The sequence below is a fragment of the Wyeomyia smithii genome, chromosome 2, assembly GCF_029784165.1.
Source record: "Wyeomyia smithii strain HCP4-BCI-WySm-NY-G18 chromosome 2, ASM2978416v1, whole genome shotgun sequence".
Taxonomy (NCBI): Eukaryota; Metazoa; Arthropoda; class Insecta; order Diptera; family Culicidae; genus Wyeomyia; species Wyeomyia smithii.
This window is the reverse complement of record NC_073695.1, coordinates 16,805,749-16,823,466: the sequence shown is the minus strand read 5'-3', so window position 1 is coordinate 16,823,466 and position 17,718 is coordinate 16,805,749. Positions and strand designations below refer to the sequence as shown.

The 17,718-nt window shown below is 39.6% G+C and overlaps 1 protein-coding gene across 3 annotated transcripts in view; it reads right to left on the bottom strand.

The window, feature by feature from the left end:
* Positions 1-16,445, bottom strand: part of LOC129722660 (glycine receptor subunit alpha-2-like) — a 35,038-nt gene extending 18,593 nt beyond the window's left edge. Inside the window, exons 1-2 of one of the 3 annotated variants that reach the window (XM_055676280.1) lie at positions 15,766-16,445; positions 15,059-15,162 (exon numbers count right to left, since the gene is read on the bottom strand). In XM_055676280.1, coding sequence (XP_055532255.1) covers positions 15,059-15,162; positions 15,766-15,788 — 127 coding nt within the window. In that variant the 5' untranslated portion in view covers positions 15,789-16,445. The remainder of the gene's footprint in view (positions 1-15,058; positions 15,163-15,765) is intronic. The other 2 variants (XM_055676279.1, XM_055676281.1) reach the window with 2 other exon arrangements.
* Positions 16,446-17,718: the final 1,273 nt, after the last annotated feature.

Here is a 17,718-nt window from a genome sequence, read left to right as displayed (position 1 = left end):
GGAACTGCTCTTCCGGAGATTTATGCAATCAACATAATAGACAAATTTCCGATTAATCCAAGGCTGAAAGAAGTCCAACAAAACGAGATACTTAAATTAATCAATGAGAATTACGTGAAAATTTCACAATTTCTGATGCGGGAACATTCTTACGAAATGAGTGCCTTTCAGGTTGCGAAATGCTCCGACTGTATTTCAAAGATTTGTTTACATGGTACTAGGGCCATTTATGGGAGAGGGCAATGTCATGGTTTACATGCATGATGTTACGCTGGCAACCAGAGCTTTCTGATCTCCTAGGCCGTGTTCTTAGACGTTTGGAAGAATTCCGATTGGAGATAAAGATGAGGATTTCCGACTGAAGAGTGTACGCCACCTCATGGAGCCAGGAACTGACGCTGAATGGTTCCTACGCGTGGACAGTTCCAACAACTAAAGGGTGATTTTTTTGCTATTTGGTTTTTCGTGTATTCAGATTTGACAGTTCACGCTGGAATTCTGACAGCTGTCAAAGTCTAATGTACTCAGTTTGGTTTGCCATTTCACCATGAACAGACTCACGCCTGAACAACGCTTACAAATAATCGAATTTCATTACCAAAATTCGTTCTCTGTGAAAAATGTTTTTCGCGCAAAATTGTGTTCACTGACGTTCTATTCTGGTTAAATGGGTATGTTAATAAGCAAAACTGCCGCATTTGGATCGAAGATCAACCAGAGGCAATACAAGAATCGCCAATGCACTCAGAAAAATGCACGGTTTGGTGCGGTTTACACGCTGGAGGCATCATTGGTCCGTACTTTTTCAAAGATGATCGAAATCGCAACGTTACGGACAATGGCGCTCGCTATCGCGCGATGATTTCTGATTTTTTTGCCGGAAATGGAAGAACTGGGTCTTGTTGACATGTGGTTTCAGCAAGACGGAGTAACGTGCCACACATCGCGCGAATAAATGGACATATTGCGGAATGAGTTCGGTGAGCAATTCATCTCACGAAATGGACCGGTGAATTGGCCGCCTAGATCATGCGATTTTACACCGCTAGATTATTAACGTTAAGTCTCTCGTCTATGCGGATAAGCCAACAACAATTTCAGTCTTGGAAGACAACATTACACGCGTTATTCGCGAGATACCAGCCGAAATGCTCGAAAAGTGCCCTAAAATTGGACTTTTCGTATAGACCATTTGAAACATAGCCGTTGCTAACATTTGAATGAAATTATCTTTAAAAAATAAATGGCATAAACCAAATTATCGGCTCAAATAAAGATTTCATACAGTTTTGTGATTTTTATGCGTTTTTTCAAAGAAAATCAAATTCTTAAAAAATCACCCTTTACATTAATTTCCATGTACTATTTTTGGAGTGTTTTGGCCAACTCGTCACAGTGGCGGAAATGATCCGGAAACTAAAGACCGCTTACCACTGGTAGGAGCTTCGTATACCGTAACCTAACATTTACCCTGCGGTGAAGATATCTTTGTTCGTGAAGACAAATGGAAGACAGTCGAAAATATGTAAAACATTAGAAAAGATGTGATATGACCTGCATTTTGCAGGGGTGGCAGAGGTGTGACCTTTAGTTTTTGGTCGGTCTTAACGGGCCATCGGGTTGGAAGACATGTGACGACATTTTTTATAGGAACGTGAAGACATTTGGAAAAATGACTTGGCATCCCTGTTGATGGTGTTGCTGATATTTGTCTGGGTTTTGCGTCCGAAAAAGAAGGAAGGAAATATTTTTGCCTTTGTCATCACGCACATTTTGACAATTACATATGAGAGTTCACATAAGTGCGAATGGCCTTCAAAATCTTTTTCAACGCGAATAAATCGAATGAGCGATGATTTTCCGCACCAAAAACTTCTTAAGAGGAACAAGAATCGACGAGTTAGCGTCACTTTTGTGCGAACAATCGTTGCGACTGGAGCTTTTGTATCTACCGATGAGTTTTATATTAGCGTGGGAATCCTTGTAATCACGTCCAATTTTTACGATGAAACCAAGTTGAGAAGTGGCTTTAGAGACAATCCTTGTGCGGTAAGTTTATGGTGAAATTTCGGTTTTCGAAAAATTTTTTTTTATGCCAAATGACTTAAAAACGCATGAAACGTCGAGAATTGGTGTCATCTGAAAAAAATTTTTTTTTGCAAAAATTTACTCTCTGGGACTTAGTCGTTTTTCCAATTGTGGAAGGCGGAGTTCAAAATGTTTAGAATTTATCTTTTGAATTTGATCACTAGTCTCTCGAAATGGCTTGCATAATGATATACACTTTAACTAGCATCGAATACATTATGTTTCATTAGGGTGGTTCATTTATTCGACATAGGGTGGTTCATAATATTTTGTAAAAAATGAGTATTAAACGAAAAAAATCACTTTTCACTGAATACCAATAGAAAAATTCCTGAAAATATATTATTTGTTATATCATTGTCGTTAGGGTGGCAATGATGAATTGGAAAAATTATTAGTAAAATGGCAAAATATTACAAAATGTATCAAACTACTCAGTGCAGAAAAAAAAATTATCTCAACCAAAATTAAGATTGTGTCTCGTGGAAAATGTTGAATGCTTTCATGTCATTTGCAAAATCACACACGGGAGGTACATGGAGTTTTGACATTTGAAAAATGTTTTCGATTCCAAGTGTCTTAAACTTTAAAATGAAACGGTGGAAACTGATGAAATATGTTATATTACTTTGTTTGAAAAATCTACTCTCTAAGACACCTGCACTCGTTTTTCGAATGTTGTACCAGACAATTTAATCGTTTTATTTACCACAATAATATCCTTTGGCAACACTTGAGTGAACAAACAGTGCTCTGGCATATATAATCGGACAAAAGACTGTATCGATGTTATTCAGTGATAATGAGATACGCAACACATTTGACTCGTTGTTTCTGGGTTTGCGTCGTTTTGACAGTTCGACCATACATTTTCTGTCAAGTTTACATCATCAGAACGTGAACGAGCCCATTGGCTGAAACTTTGCATAAACGTTTTTATGGGCAAAAGATGCAATTTTGTGCTATTGGTTTAAGTTATTGAAACACAACTCATTTTTGAAGAGCAATTGGAAAATGCTATTTCGGATAGGTATTGATGATCACAAAAATTTTTAGAGCCAACACTGTTCGTTTGAGCGGTGTGACATCTTCGGCAAAGTTGTAGATAATAATTTTTTTTTAAATATACACTCTGAAAACAAATTGCTTATTTAAAAAAAATAAAAGAAAGTTATAAATTAATTATCGAAAACAGCCCATTTAAAAAACCGATTTTTTTTATAAAAACTACGAAAGTTTTCCTGAACAACGAAACCGGCCATGGAAAAATCAGAAAAAAAGTTATATTTTTTAAATTTATTTTATTTTCAGGGTAAATTTTTTTTGGAGGAACGAAGTTATAATTTACAACTTTGCCAGATACACTATGCCAATCAAATAAACCGTCGGCAAAGTTGTAGATTTGTCCTTTCAAAAAAATATATGCCTTTAAAAAAAATAATTGAAAATAATTTTTTTTTCAAAAATTTTTTTTTTTTTCAAAAAATGATAACTTATTTTTCTTGATTTCTATATGATCGGACTGGTTCCATTGTTTTGATAATCTTTCGTGGGTTTTATTTGAAAAATCAAGTTTTTTAAAAATGAGCCCTTTTGAATAATTAATTTTTAATCTTTCTTCTAACTTTTGACAAATAATTTTTTTTAATGTAATTTTTTTGGAAAGGCCGAATTATTATCTACAAATTTGTCGAAGACGTCACACCAATCAAACGAACTGAAGTGCTTTTTGCCTTTCTCCTAGAAAGGTATAGCAATCACTGGAAAAACCGAAGGTATAAAAGTGGTCGCAATGGCCAAATGTCATATACCACTCGACTTCTTTCGACGAACTGAGCATTTTCTGTATGTATGTATGTATGTGTGTATGTGTGTATGTGTGTGTGTGTGTGGTGTGTGTGTGTATGTGTGTATGTGCAACTTTTTTTTCTCACTCACTTTTCTCAGAGATGGCTGGACCGATTTTCATAAAATTAATTGCAAATGAAAGGTCTAGTTGCGCCATAGGTTGCTATTGAATTTCATTGTAATCGGATTTTTAGTTTAGAGGTTATGTATCAAGATGTAAAAATCACGAAACATCAATATCTCAGATACCACACAACCGATTTCAATAAAACTGGTTTCAAATGATTGGGCTGTCCCCAGAACCCTTAACTTTTGAATTTCGTTATGATTGAACATATGGTTAAAAAGTTATGTAAAGAAAAGTTATCCTGAGGTTGTTTAAACTCACTCATTTTTCTCAGTGATGGCTGAACCGATTTTCACAAAATTAGTGTCAAATGAAAGGTCTAGTTGCCCCATAGGTTGCTATTGAATTTCATTGCAATCGGATTGTAACTGTGTCCGTTGTTCATAAAAATGTGAAATCACATAATGAAAGTAAACATATTGACTTTCTCCTAACGATCACTGGCTGATTAAAAGGTAGAAAAATGGTTGAAATGGCCTAATGTCATATACTACTCAACTCAGTTCGACGAATCGAGCATTTTCTGCATATATGCATGTATAGGTGTATATGTTTGTATGTGGGTGTGTACGTGTGTATGTGCACCTTTTCTCGCGTCACTTTTCTCAGAGATGGTCTGACCGATTCTTTCTATCTTGGTGTCAAATGAAGAACTATTTGCCGCTTAGGTTGCTATTGAATTTCATTGTAATCAAACTTTTAGTTTTGGCGCTGCGTCAGAATGTGAAAAACGCTTTTATATCTCAGAAGCTATGAACATAGTTGAATTCAAATAAATGGGCTTTCAAACCCTTAAACAATGAATTTCATAATGTTTAAACATGTGGTTTGAAAGTTATAGAAGGAAACGAAACCCGCAGACTGTTCAAAACTATAGCTACGATCAAAATATGTGGCCTCAACATCATTTAAATTTAATATTGTGCTATTTCAATGTTTGCGGCCTTGCTCGGGATTGAAGTTGAAATTAAAAGTCATTTCTATCATTTCACTTTTTGCCTTTCTCAAAGAAAGGTATAGCAATCACTGCAAAAACTAAAGGTATAAAAGTGCTCAAAAGGGCCGAATGTCGTATACCACTCGACTCAGTTCGACGAGCTGAGCATTTTCTGCATGTGTGTGTGTAACGCTCTCCCAATTTCACTCGATTTTCTCAGAGATGGCTGGACCGATTTTCATAAAATCAGTGTCATATGGAAAGTCTTGTTGCCCCATAAGACCCTAATGATTTTTTTGCGAACGGATTATTACTTTTCCTGTTATGCTTAAAAATGTGAATTCCAGCTATGAAAAGAAACATATTCTGATGACTACTTGGGCTCACTCACTTTTCTCAGAGACGGTTGACCCGATTTCCACAGAATTAGTTTCAAATGAAAGGTCTTGCTGCCTCATAACACCCTATTGAATCGGAATGTAACTTCGTCTGCAATGTATCGAAATGTGAAAATCACTAAACTTCATTATCTTAGAAACTACACAACAGATTTGAACAATATTGATATCGAATTAACGGGATGGTTAAGGGTTAACTGATGAATTATGATTGAACACGTGGTTTCAAAGTTTGGCTCCCCCATACGTTCCCTTTTCATTTGATTGTAAATAAACTTAAGCAACCGTTATGTTTTAATTTGTAAAACAACGAAAGTCTATTATCTCAAGTATTACACGACTTATTTGAACATAACTAGTGTCATACAAACGAGTCATCTCTCAAACTTACAAATAGCAAACTTCATAAAAATTTCATATACTGTTCAAAAGTTTTGTAAAGAAAAGAAATTCAAAGACTATTCAACACTATAGCTGCTTTGATCAATATATATGGCCTCACCTCAACATGATTGAAATGTGGTATCGTACTATTTGAACGTTCCCGGTATCGCTCGTGATTAAATAGTTCGAAATTAAGAGTCATTTCTTATATTCCGCTATTTATGAAGCACTAACATTACGTCAAATTTCATATTTTATACTTTAATTACATCATCAATATTTTAGAACCCAAAGAGTGAATATACCTTTTTGGATTTAAGCATTTATGTAAATCTATTTTTACAAATAATAAGTTTGAATGAGAAAGGCTGAGTCTGACCGCTAGGTGGATTAATTTAGGTTTTTTTATTTTATACTCATTTTTCACAATATTAAGAACCACTCTATGTCGAATAAATGAACCACCCTAATGAAACATAATGTATTCGATGCTAGTTATAGGGTATATCATTATACAAGCTATTTCGAGAGACTAGTGATCAATTTCCAAAGATAAATTCTAAACATTTTGAACTTTGCCTTCCACAAATGAAAAAAAAGTCCCAGAGAGCAGATTTTTGCAAAAAAAAATTTTTTTCAGATGACACCAATTCTCGACGTTTCATGCGTTTTTAAGTCATTCGACATAAAAAAAAAATTTCGAAAACCAAAATTTCACGTACCCCCTTGGGTGATTTTTCGGTTTTCAAAAAAGCCAAGGTTCAATCGCTTTGCGCCACCCCATTTTTAGTCCGATTGAGCTGAAATTTTGCACAGGGTGTTTTTTCGAGCAGGTGAACATTTTGTATAGGGTTTTTTCTTGAAATTCGAGATGACCATTTTGGCTAGCACCCTACTGTACATACTCAGTATTATCCCAAGTAACACGCTTATTCTTTAATAAGTATAAGTAATCAATAAATAACCTTTTAAAACTCAATGAACGCAAGAGGCGGAGCCAATAAACAACATATATTTTACTTTAAATAAATTGTTCACACAACTTATATGTCATAGCTTTATACCGATATTGAGATTTTCTAACTGCACTTTACTTGATGCAAAAGAAATATTTCGTTCACACTACCAAATACATTTACAACTGATTTCATCATATTTGATTCCGTTGTCCGTCTAAAGGTTTATATTCTCAAGAAAAAAGTTGGTTATAAACATGTTATATATCAGTTATTACAACAATTTTTACTCTACACACAACTTCAATTTATAATTCTAATATATAACATCAATACGAGTCGATTTAAACTTAATGTTTCTCTTGCAATTTATTTATAACTTTTTTATTACTTGATGTTGCAGGTAACAGGTAACGATGGCATTTTGTTTACACCACGTCACTAAGCACTGGACAGTAGGGACTGTAAACGTTAATAATCTTCGATATTACGAATTGTCAATTAAATTTCAAAATCATCGGCATAAACAAGTCTGTAACCAATTCCTAGAGCGCTAGGTGCGTGCTGGAGAAGATTATGAAAAGTAGTGACCCGAGATTACTACCCTGGGATACACTTTATTTGTTCGTAAAAGAAGAAGACACAGTACAGTCGAGCTTTGCTGCAACGTTCCGTCACACAGGAATGGTTTCAATCACGTGATGAAACGTGACGAAACTCCTAATCGCTCTCCTTTTTTCAGCAGTTACGATCAGAGCAAAACATTGTTGCCTTCAAAATGCTGAAAAATCGAATCTTAGGACTATTCTGATATAGCACGGTGTATCTCCAAACCAAAAAAAAAAAAAAAAAAGAAAAATGTCTTTGGCAAAGTTTCTTGTGACAACATTTTCTACAACATTGCTGATTTTTCTAACAACAATTGTTCTCAAGTGTAAGACTGAAAAGTTAGATTTTGCAGCTCATCACTAGCAGCGGTTTTTCGAATTAAAACTTGTCGTTCTTTGAGGCTTTTTATATACTAAGAAAAATATCAATAAAACCAGTATTTGGAGAGTGAGTGAAGAAAGTTCATGATTTTGAGCTCTCGTACCATTGGGTAGCACAATTTTGAACAGTTCCAAAAATGAAAAAAAAAAAGATAAAATGTTTGTCTAACTTTAGTCTCGATCACGCAGGTTTATAAGAGTTATCAGTAACAGCTGACTCTTCTGCGATTAGATATTCCTTTCAGTCCCAAAAATGACGTCTGCACAGCAATGTGTGTAGCTGATAGGGGTGAGCAATAGAGTAGGCGGATGTGAAAGGTGATGCGATTATCGTGTATTAGTATCGTGCGGGTCTGATTGCTGTTTCCGGATCCGGGGTCTTAACGTGTTCTTGTCGTTTGGTTGGATGTAGGCGGAAGGGGATAGGACTAAACTGGGGCGTGGATGGATTTCAGGAAAACGTATATAAGGGACATGTTGGATAGGTCACGGCTCGCCAAGACATCACGAACAGGAACAGCCGGCTGCCTACTTTCGGCCTGCAGGGAAGCTATTAATTTAGACCTGGCGTCACGGTGTACAGGGCATGACCAAACCACATGCTCTATGTCGTGATAACCCTCACCACAGGCACAGATACCACTTTCCCCGAGCCCAACACGACGGAGATGCGCGTCAAATCTATAGTGATTGGACATAAGCCGGGACATCACGCAAATGAAATCTCGACCTACATCCAACCCCTTGAACCACGGGTTCGTCGATACCTTGGGGATTATGGAATGTAACCACCTTCCCAGTTCCCCCTTGGTCCAAGAATTTTGCCAACTGATGATCGTATTCTGACGTACAAATGCGAAAAATTCATTAAAGGCAATTGGTCTTTCATAAATATCACCGTTTGTTGCGCCCACCTTAGCCAAAAAGTCCGCTTTCTCATTACCCGGTATCGAGCAGTGAGAAGGGACCCACGCTAAGGTAATTTGAGTAGATTTTTCGGATAAAGCACTCAGATGTTCTCGTATTTTCCCCAGGAAATACGGAGAGTGCTTAACATCTTTCATCGATCGGAGAGCCTCAATGGAACTGAGACTGTCCGTAAAGATGAAATAATGGTCCGTGGGCATTTTTTCGATAATCCCTAGGGTGTACTGAATTGCAGCTAATTCTGCGACGTAAACAGAAGCAGGATTATCGAGCTTATGGGAGACGGTTAAATTGTTATTGAAAATACCGAAGCCAGTGGACCCATCAAGAAGTGATCCGTCAGTGTAGAACATATTGTTGCAGTTGATGTTTCGATATTTATTGGAAAAAATTTTGGGGATCTGCTGCACGCGTAAATGATCCGGGATTCCACGAGTTCCTTCTATCATGGATGTATCGAAAAACACAGTAGAATCAGAAGTATTTGATAAGTCGACACGATTTGGAATATTCGAAGAAGGATTAATACTTTGGGACATGTGATTGAAATACAATGTCATAAAACGGGTTTGAGAATTAAGTTCGATTAACCTTTCAAAATTTTCAATCACAGGACGGTTCAAGACCTCACATTTGATAAGAATACGAGAAGACAGGCTCCAGAAGCGGTTTTTCAATGGTAGTACTCCAGCTAAGACCTCCAAACTCATCGTATGGGTCGACTGCATGCAACCCAAGGCGATACGCAAACAACGATATTGTATTCGCTCCAGTTTGATCAAATGTGTGTTTGCTGCGGAGCGGAAGCAGAAACACCCGTATTCAATAACAGACAATATCGTTGTTTGGTAAAGCCTTATAAGGTCTCCTGGGTGGGCTCCCCACCATTGTCCGGTTATTGTACGAAGAAAATTCACTCTTTGTTGACATTTTTTCATCAGATACCTCACGTGACGACCCCAGGTGCCTTTAGAGTCGAACCAGACACCAAGATATTTGTGTACCAAAACCTGAGAAATCGTTTTACCCATTTATTGTGTTTGAAGCTGAGCAGGTTCATGCTTCCTAGAAAAAACTACTATCTCAGTCTTCTCCGGAGAGAATTCGATACCTAGCTGTAAAGCCCAAGCAGACAAATTGTCCAAGGTATCTTGCAATGGTCCTTGCAAATCGGCAGCTTTGGCTCCTGTAACAGAGATTACACTGTCGTCTGCAAGTTGTCTTATCGTGCATGAATTTGCCAGACATTCGTCGATGTCATTTACATAAAAGTTGTAAAGAAGGGGGGCTTAAACATGAGCCCTGGGGAAGACCCATGTAGCTAATGCGAAAAGTTGCCAAATCGCCGTGCGTAAAATGCATGTGCTTTTCGGACAACAAATTGTGCAAAAAATTGTTCAAAATTGGAGAAAATCCTTGTCGGTGAAGTTTACCCGAAAGAATGTCAATAGAAACGGAATCAAAAGCCCCCTTAATATCCAAGAACGCAGACGCCATTTGTTCTTTGCGAGCATACGCCAGCTGAATATCTGTTGAAAGCAGCGCAAGACAATCATTCGTCCCTTTGGCACGGCGGAAGCCAAATTGAGTATCCGATAGTAGGCCATTTGATTCGACCCAATGGTCTAAACGACGGAGTATCATTTTTTCCATCAATTTCCGGATACAGGATAGCATTGCAATCGGCCTATAAGAGTTGTGATCAGAAGCTGGTTTCCCTGGTTTGGATGGCGATCACCTTAACTTGCCTCCAATCCTGCGGTACAATGTTTTGCTCCAGGAACTTATTGAACAAGTTCAACAAGCGCCTCTTGGCATTGCCGGGTAGATTCTTCAACAAGTTGAATTTGATTCTATCTAACCCAGGCGCGTTATTGTTACAGGACAGGAGGGCAACTGAAAATTCTGCCAACGTAAAAGGTGATTCTATAGCGTCGTGGCCCGGAGACGCATCACGAACAATATTTTGCTCAGGAACAGAGTCCGGACATACTTTCCTGGCAAAATCAAATATCCATTTACTTGAAGACTCCTCGCTTTCGTTGACCGTAACGCGATTCCGCATTCTTCGGGCTGTGTTCCAAAGAGTGCTCATCAATGTCTCCCTCGACGTCTCGTTCACGAACCGACGCCAATATCCGCGTTTCTTTGCTTTAGCCAAGCTTTTAAGCTTGGTATCAAGCACCGAATACCGTAAATAGTCGCCAGGTATACCTCCCTTCTGGTAGGCCAAAAACGCGTCGGATCTTTGCGTGTAGACATCGGAGCACTCTTGGTCCCACCACGGAGTGGGAGGCCGTTCTTTGATCGTTACGCCGGGATATTTCTTCGTTTGGGCTTGCAACGCGGCGTCGAGAATCAAGCCCGCGAGGAGGTTGTATTCTTCAAGTGGTGGATGATGTTGAATCGAATCGACCGCTTTTGAAATCATTTCCTCGTATTGTTGATTGCGACAAATTTTCTCGCGAAAAATTCTTGTTAAAGTGCGCGGGTACGTCCAATCGCGGTAATATCTTCTACAAAAAGTGCGGAAATTGAATTTGCGCACTTTTTGTAGAAGACACCAACATGATTGGTTATACCCGCGCACTTCTACGGCGTTTTTAATGCACCTTGCGAGATAAATTCTCCCGCAATCAACAATATAACTTCCAATCGACATTCCGTGTGAGGTCATACGGAATGTCAAGTGGTCGCATGCGAGTTGACCCGTTATTAATTGAAATAAGAATAGGCAAATGGTCGCTACCGTGAGGATCGAGGATTACCTTCCATGTGCAATCCAACCGTAGCGACGTCGAACATAAGGATAGATCCAAAGCGCTTGCGCGCGCTGGAGGTTTCGGGATACGTGTTATTTCACCGTTGTTCAAAATAGTCATGTCGAAGTCATCGCAAAGGTTATAGATTAAAGAGGAGCGGTTATCATTGTAGGGGGAACCCCAAGCCACACCATGAGAGTTGAAGTCTCCCAAAATCAAACGTGGCGAGGGAAGAAGTTCTATTAAATCAAAGAGCAACCGTTGCCCAACCTGTGCTCTGGGAGGAATATATATTGAGGCAATACAAAGCTCTTTACCTTGTATTGTCATTTGACATGCGACAACTTCGATGCCTGGAATCGAGGGGAGGTTAATACGATAGAAAGAATAGCACTTTTTAATCCCTAAAAGTACTCCTCCATATGGGGTGTCTCGATCAAGGCGAATAATATTAAAATCATGGAAGTTGAGATCAATATTTGAGGTAAGCCAAGTTTCACAAAGGGAGAATGCATCGCATTTGTTTCTATTTATTAAAACTTTAAATGAATCCATTTTTGGTAAAATACTTCTACAATTCCACTGTAAGACAGAGATAGAATCCTTCGTATACGCAGATGAATTAGGCATCGAAGGATACAATCGCTGCAAGGAGGGGCCATTGGGCAGTCAACTGCTTCAAAAATGATCTAACTGTTGGGAAGAATGCTGTAAGAAAAATTTTAATTGGATCGCGTACATTGAAATTTTCAAAAATCCAGTCCACAATGTCAGAAAATTTCACTAATCCAGAGTTTGTTTCATCAACTGGATGTGCAAAAGGAACAACTGGGGTTTTAGATGTTTCTGGCAGTGCTGGGAACTCCTTCTGGGACTTTAAATTTGCAAGCCCAGGAGGAGTTTGCTTCGGTTTTTCCGCAGCACTGTTTGGTTTGCTTGTAACTTTAATTTCACTTTGAGAAATCTTAGGACCTTTTCTGGGAAGTTTAGGAGAGGAAATATTTTTCCTCTTTCTAGACTCCCCAGGATTGGCGTAAGATGTTCCCGCTGGTGAATCGTCAGAATCGGTTTCATCAGAGGACAACAGATCATAAGGGTTTGATGTAATGGGAGAAGTGGTCACGGTCTTCTTCAGCATCTCAGCGTAAGAACGCTTCGAACGCTCTCTGAGAGACCTCTTTATTTTATCCCTGCGCTGCATGTACACCGCACATGTCGAGAGCTCATACTGACTCTCCCCACAGTGAATGCATTGTTCAGCATTTTTACTGCAGGAATCATCCGCATGATTCTCCCCACACTTGCCACAACGTGCCTTATTGCAGCAGTAGGCGGCGGTGTGGCCTAACTGCTTACAGTTCAGGCAGTTCATGACGCGAGGCACATATAATCGCACAGGGAGACGAACCCGGTGGATCGAGACGTGGCTTGGTAGCGCTGACCCGGCGAACGTAACTCGAAACGAGTCTGACGGAGTGTATACTGTTTTGCCACCGATGATCGATGCTGACCGCAATTGCTTGCAGTCGAGCACCTTTACATCGGGACAGGTTTTGTTTTTAAAGCACCCTTTGGCACTTTCCAGTATACACTCGACGGACAGACTCGAATCGGTTATGACACCGTCGATCTCCACGTCTCGTGCGGGTATGTAAACGCGATACTCGCGTGTGAAGAGCTCAGAGCAAGCTATATCGTTGGCCTCTTTCAGGTTACTGACCACGACACGGAGCTTGTTAGGCCGGACCTTGGAAATTTCGGTCACGCCCTTGTACTCCTTCGTCAGGTCTTTAGAAATCTGCAAGAGGTTCAACTGTTTCGATTTCGGTCCCGCCTTTGGCCGAAAATTGACAGTATAGCTGCCCTGGGCTCCGTCTGGGTAAAGCCTGGGGTGAGGGGGGACTGAAGAATGAACAGGGGAGGAGGTAACAGATGGGTCAGGGTCAGAGGGGCGAGGGATCTACATCCATCCCGCTAAGTCTAGCGCACTAGCGCCGACAAGAGCACGTACCTTTTTACTTCTCCCTTCCAGTAAGGTTGGTTGTCCGATCGTTCGAAGTTGCAGCCGTTACAGCCAGCAGCACCAATACAGCAGCACCAAACAGCCACCAGCAGCGAGCCAGGTGTGAGATCACTCCACACAGCGATACAGCTCACTGTCAACTGATGGCTTCTTCTTTTTCCTCTTTTGTGTCTCGTCCACTGCTGTAGCACAATTCAGCCAGCAGCCAAATCAGCTTACGCACCAGCTGGTAGTCACGATGCGAAACAGTTGCGCAAAGGCGCGACCTTGAACTCGGATTTATTTCACTCGACCAGGCAAACAATGCCAACACTTGTTCACACGTCTTTTGTTTTATATTCTATCGGAGCGATCACCGATCACACGTCCGATACTGATGCGTGTTCGGCACAGAATGACGAAAACTTTGATTAACTAGCAATTTTGCGAACAAACAAAATGCCGTTCATCACAGATGGATCATTGAATGAACAACATTCGAAAGCCTAAATTGTAGCCATTCAGGAGAGTCCTTTGCAGAACAGAGGTAAACTACTCAAAATAGGTACAGGGTGATTGAAATAGTGTCCCTTGACTGGGAAATTAAATTGATTTTTAAAATAGTCGGCTAACAATTCAGTGTGAAGCTTCTGTTAAATAAATAAAAAGTGAGGTTGGGAAATCTAAATACCTACAGTTTTGTATTATTTCAATGTAGGTATCAATAGAACATCAGCCGTCGAGAAAGTGTTTCTCGTCAAAACGACAAAGTAAAAAATCATCAGAATTAAAAATGAACAAATCAAAGCCCATTTTTCTTGAAAGATAAAGTATTTTTCAATACTAAATAAATATATAGAGAATTAAACGATTCCTGTGACTTTTTAGCTTAGTCGTAACCCAACTCCTTCTTAAACGGAACCTATTTTGATCCTATGTTTTTTTATGAAATTTTGGATTTGAAACAAATAAAGTTCAAGCAAATAAGGGGAATCAATTTCGGGCAATACAATTGTAAATTTTTGTTTTTTGTTTTCATTTATACTATGATTTTTATCGACTGGTAGTTTATTCAGACGAGTTTTGTTTTTGCAGTCTTTAAAATGTATAATGAAAATCATCGTCTTATTCTTACACAGACTACAAAGCCGAAAGGAACTCCTCTTTTTCATTTATTAAAATTAAACATTTTGTTCCGATGTCGTTCACCGATCTTGTTACAGTATAAGTAGCATTGTTTGAATTGAAAAACTGAATATAGCCAGCCATCCAAAGAACACAATCTGCCTCCGAAAGGGTATGATTTAGGGTTCACATATATTAAACAGTGAATGACACCCGGTAGCATCGGTAAACATGCGTAAGTTACAAACTTGCAAACATTTTTTAAACGCCAACCTTGACGTAGGTAGTAACAAAGTTTCGTCAAATTTCAAGGCCTTTTACAACACAGCGTATCACACGAATCCTTCCATCATCGGAACCTTCAACTTCCACCCGCCCCTGCTGATGGCACTGAGCCCAGGACACGCGATTATTTAGTTTACCATTTGAGGCTTTTGGGGCTGACAAAGCAACAGCTCTTCGCATTCTGCCTAGGCGAAAAAGCTGAAAAGCGCGCTTTCCATTCATTCACTTACTTGGCTTGACATTTTTATCGTACAGTTTAACGTCTGCTGGAAGTCGATAAGTTAATGCTCCGGTAACCACGTAAATCCATAGCGCCGATGACAGATAGAAGACACTGCAAAAGATAGGGGGTTATTATTAGCTCCCGAGGCGTCTCAGGAATTGGCGTGGTGCTTTTTATTTTATTTTTTTCGTGTTTCGATCCTTAGGGTGGGTCAACATGATTTAAGTAGAATTTTTCAACCGAACAATTTTCACTGAATGAGTAACAGTTAGGTTTTTTTCAGCACATGCTACTTTAATTAGACGTTGCAGTCTAAAAAAAAGTCGTAGAACTTATTATGCTTCTCTACAGGTTTTCATGTACGATGCATTCTCAAGCGTGACTATTCGAGCCGTCAAGTTCGTGCCAGTGACGTGCAAGAGATCACTCATCATCATCGGAAAGGTTCGTGTTTCGTTCACATTCCAGAATTGTGCATTGAGCTTGCTAACCGAACAATAAAAAAAACTTGAATTCTCACAAAAAATAAAACTAAAAAAACTGCAAACATGGCGTAAGAACTTGTAATATAGAAGAAAGGCCATGTTGCACACCGTTTCTCCAATGTCATGCAACCGAGCTTGACGCCCAATGTGGCCTATAATTAGTGGCCGCCCGTGCTGTGACTCATTAAGACACCACGATTCTTCGAATAATCCGAAAATTAGCACTGACCTATAAAAGAGCACTGTATTCATAATCCTCCACACGCTTGGGTTAGACTCATTCTCAGACTATTGGCCCACGGTTTGATGACTGCGCGGGGGAAGCACGACACGGTTTCATTAAGACGCCCTCTCGGTGCACTTTTTATCTCGGGCTTCTTTAAAACCGATTAAACCAGCCACCGTCCGTGACCGGATATCGGAAGAAGCTTTCGAACTTCGAACTGCTAACCCGTGGGAAGTCCTTTCCAGTGGGAAACAGTAATAAGCGTGTTTGTATTTAATGTTCGGAATCGATAAAACTTTGCTTTTCCTTGCCGCGCTCCAGCCGTCCCGAGCGGTCTCGCGGTTTTGATGTTATGAGACGAAAGACCAAAAAAGCACAATCATCCGAACCGTGAGATACTTTTGGCGCGGTTTCACTTTCGCTTTAAAGTTCAATTATACGGTGACATCGGGCTTCCAAGTTACGCACTGGAAGGTATCCTTTCCGACGCTCTGTCCGTAGCGCGGCTAGCGCACACTCACGTCCGACACCGGCGGTGGCTTGACTACGACAGGATAACGGATCGCACGAGGACTGCCCTAGCGCCGCGGATTGTTCGAGTGGTAAAATTTCCGCAACTTTTCGCGTTCTCATCACATCAGGATCTCGTGACGTACGGCGGCCGCACTGTGTGCCTTCACCTTATATACTGAACTTCGACCGCCTAACCGAGACACCGAACCGAACAGACCGCGCAAGGACGCCTTGATTGAGCTTGGTGGGACGCTAATAGGGGCGGCTCACACAAGTTCGCTGGCATTCGATGGGGGCTGGTTACGTACTGTTTGGATTAAAGGTGCAGGTCTCAAGGTACTGTCGAAACGATTGGGTCGTTCCCGGGTGGGGCGTTCGGGATATTGAGAATGCGTACGTTTTTATTTCCCGCCGATTGGGACTAATAATACGTATTTGGTTAGGTGATGATTTTTGCCGCCAACATAAAAAGCGGTGCGATGCAATGCACTTTTGGTAGCATTGAGGGGGTAGTAATTAATCGTTTGCGTTCGATTCCGAAGGGGAAGTAAGGGTGCAATGATGGAATGTTTTCTTTTCAATTGTTATCGCTAATGGCTCCGTCACAAGGTAGCACCACCCATAAACCTTAGAGCGAGGGTATTTTTTGGGTGTCGGAAATGCGGTTTTCATGAAAAGTGCTCTTTATCGGAAACATTGTACTTACATTTGCTAATGATTGGGTTTTATTGATAATTTTTTTTGTAGGACTACCAACCATACGGCTAGAAATTCAAATTTATCACGCATCTCATAAAACATTTTTCAAGTATTATTTATAGCTGGGCCCAAAACACCAATCGATTCAAGTTTTCTTAAAAAAAGTTATTAGCATCAATAACACGATTTTGTTATGCGTATTCTAAGTTATACGCATTACGAATTTGATGGTCGTTTTGTTCTTTCTTCCGACTTCTAAATTCGTTTTCTATCAAAATCCCATAGCATCAGAATGCAATGATAGATGATCATAAAACGTGTTTATTTGATAAAATCCAAGACTAATTTGTTCAACATTTTTATCACTTCGAGTGTAAGTTCTTTCATTTCTCTGTATAGTAAAGTGCTGTTTGTATAAAGTAAATTTAAACGATATAGGTCGATCAAAATATCAAGAATCACTTAAAATTCAACTGTTCTAAAAGTTTTTCATTCCTTGTGGTTCAAAACAATTTATGTATCCATGTTACCATTATTGCCACTCATTCAAATACAGTGATTTCAAATTTTGGAGACCTTTACTTCAATGAGAGACCCTATATAAAAATGAACTAAATTCATTGAGTATGTGTTCTTGAATTAAAATGGTTTCGCGTAGCAGACTAGTGACAATGCTTGCCAAATATGGGATATCCAGGAAGCAGGGCCGGGGGTTGACGTGGGTTGTAGTACCCATTCGGAATA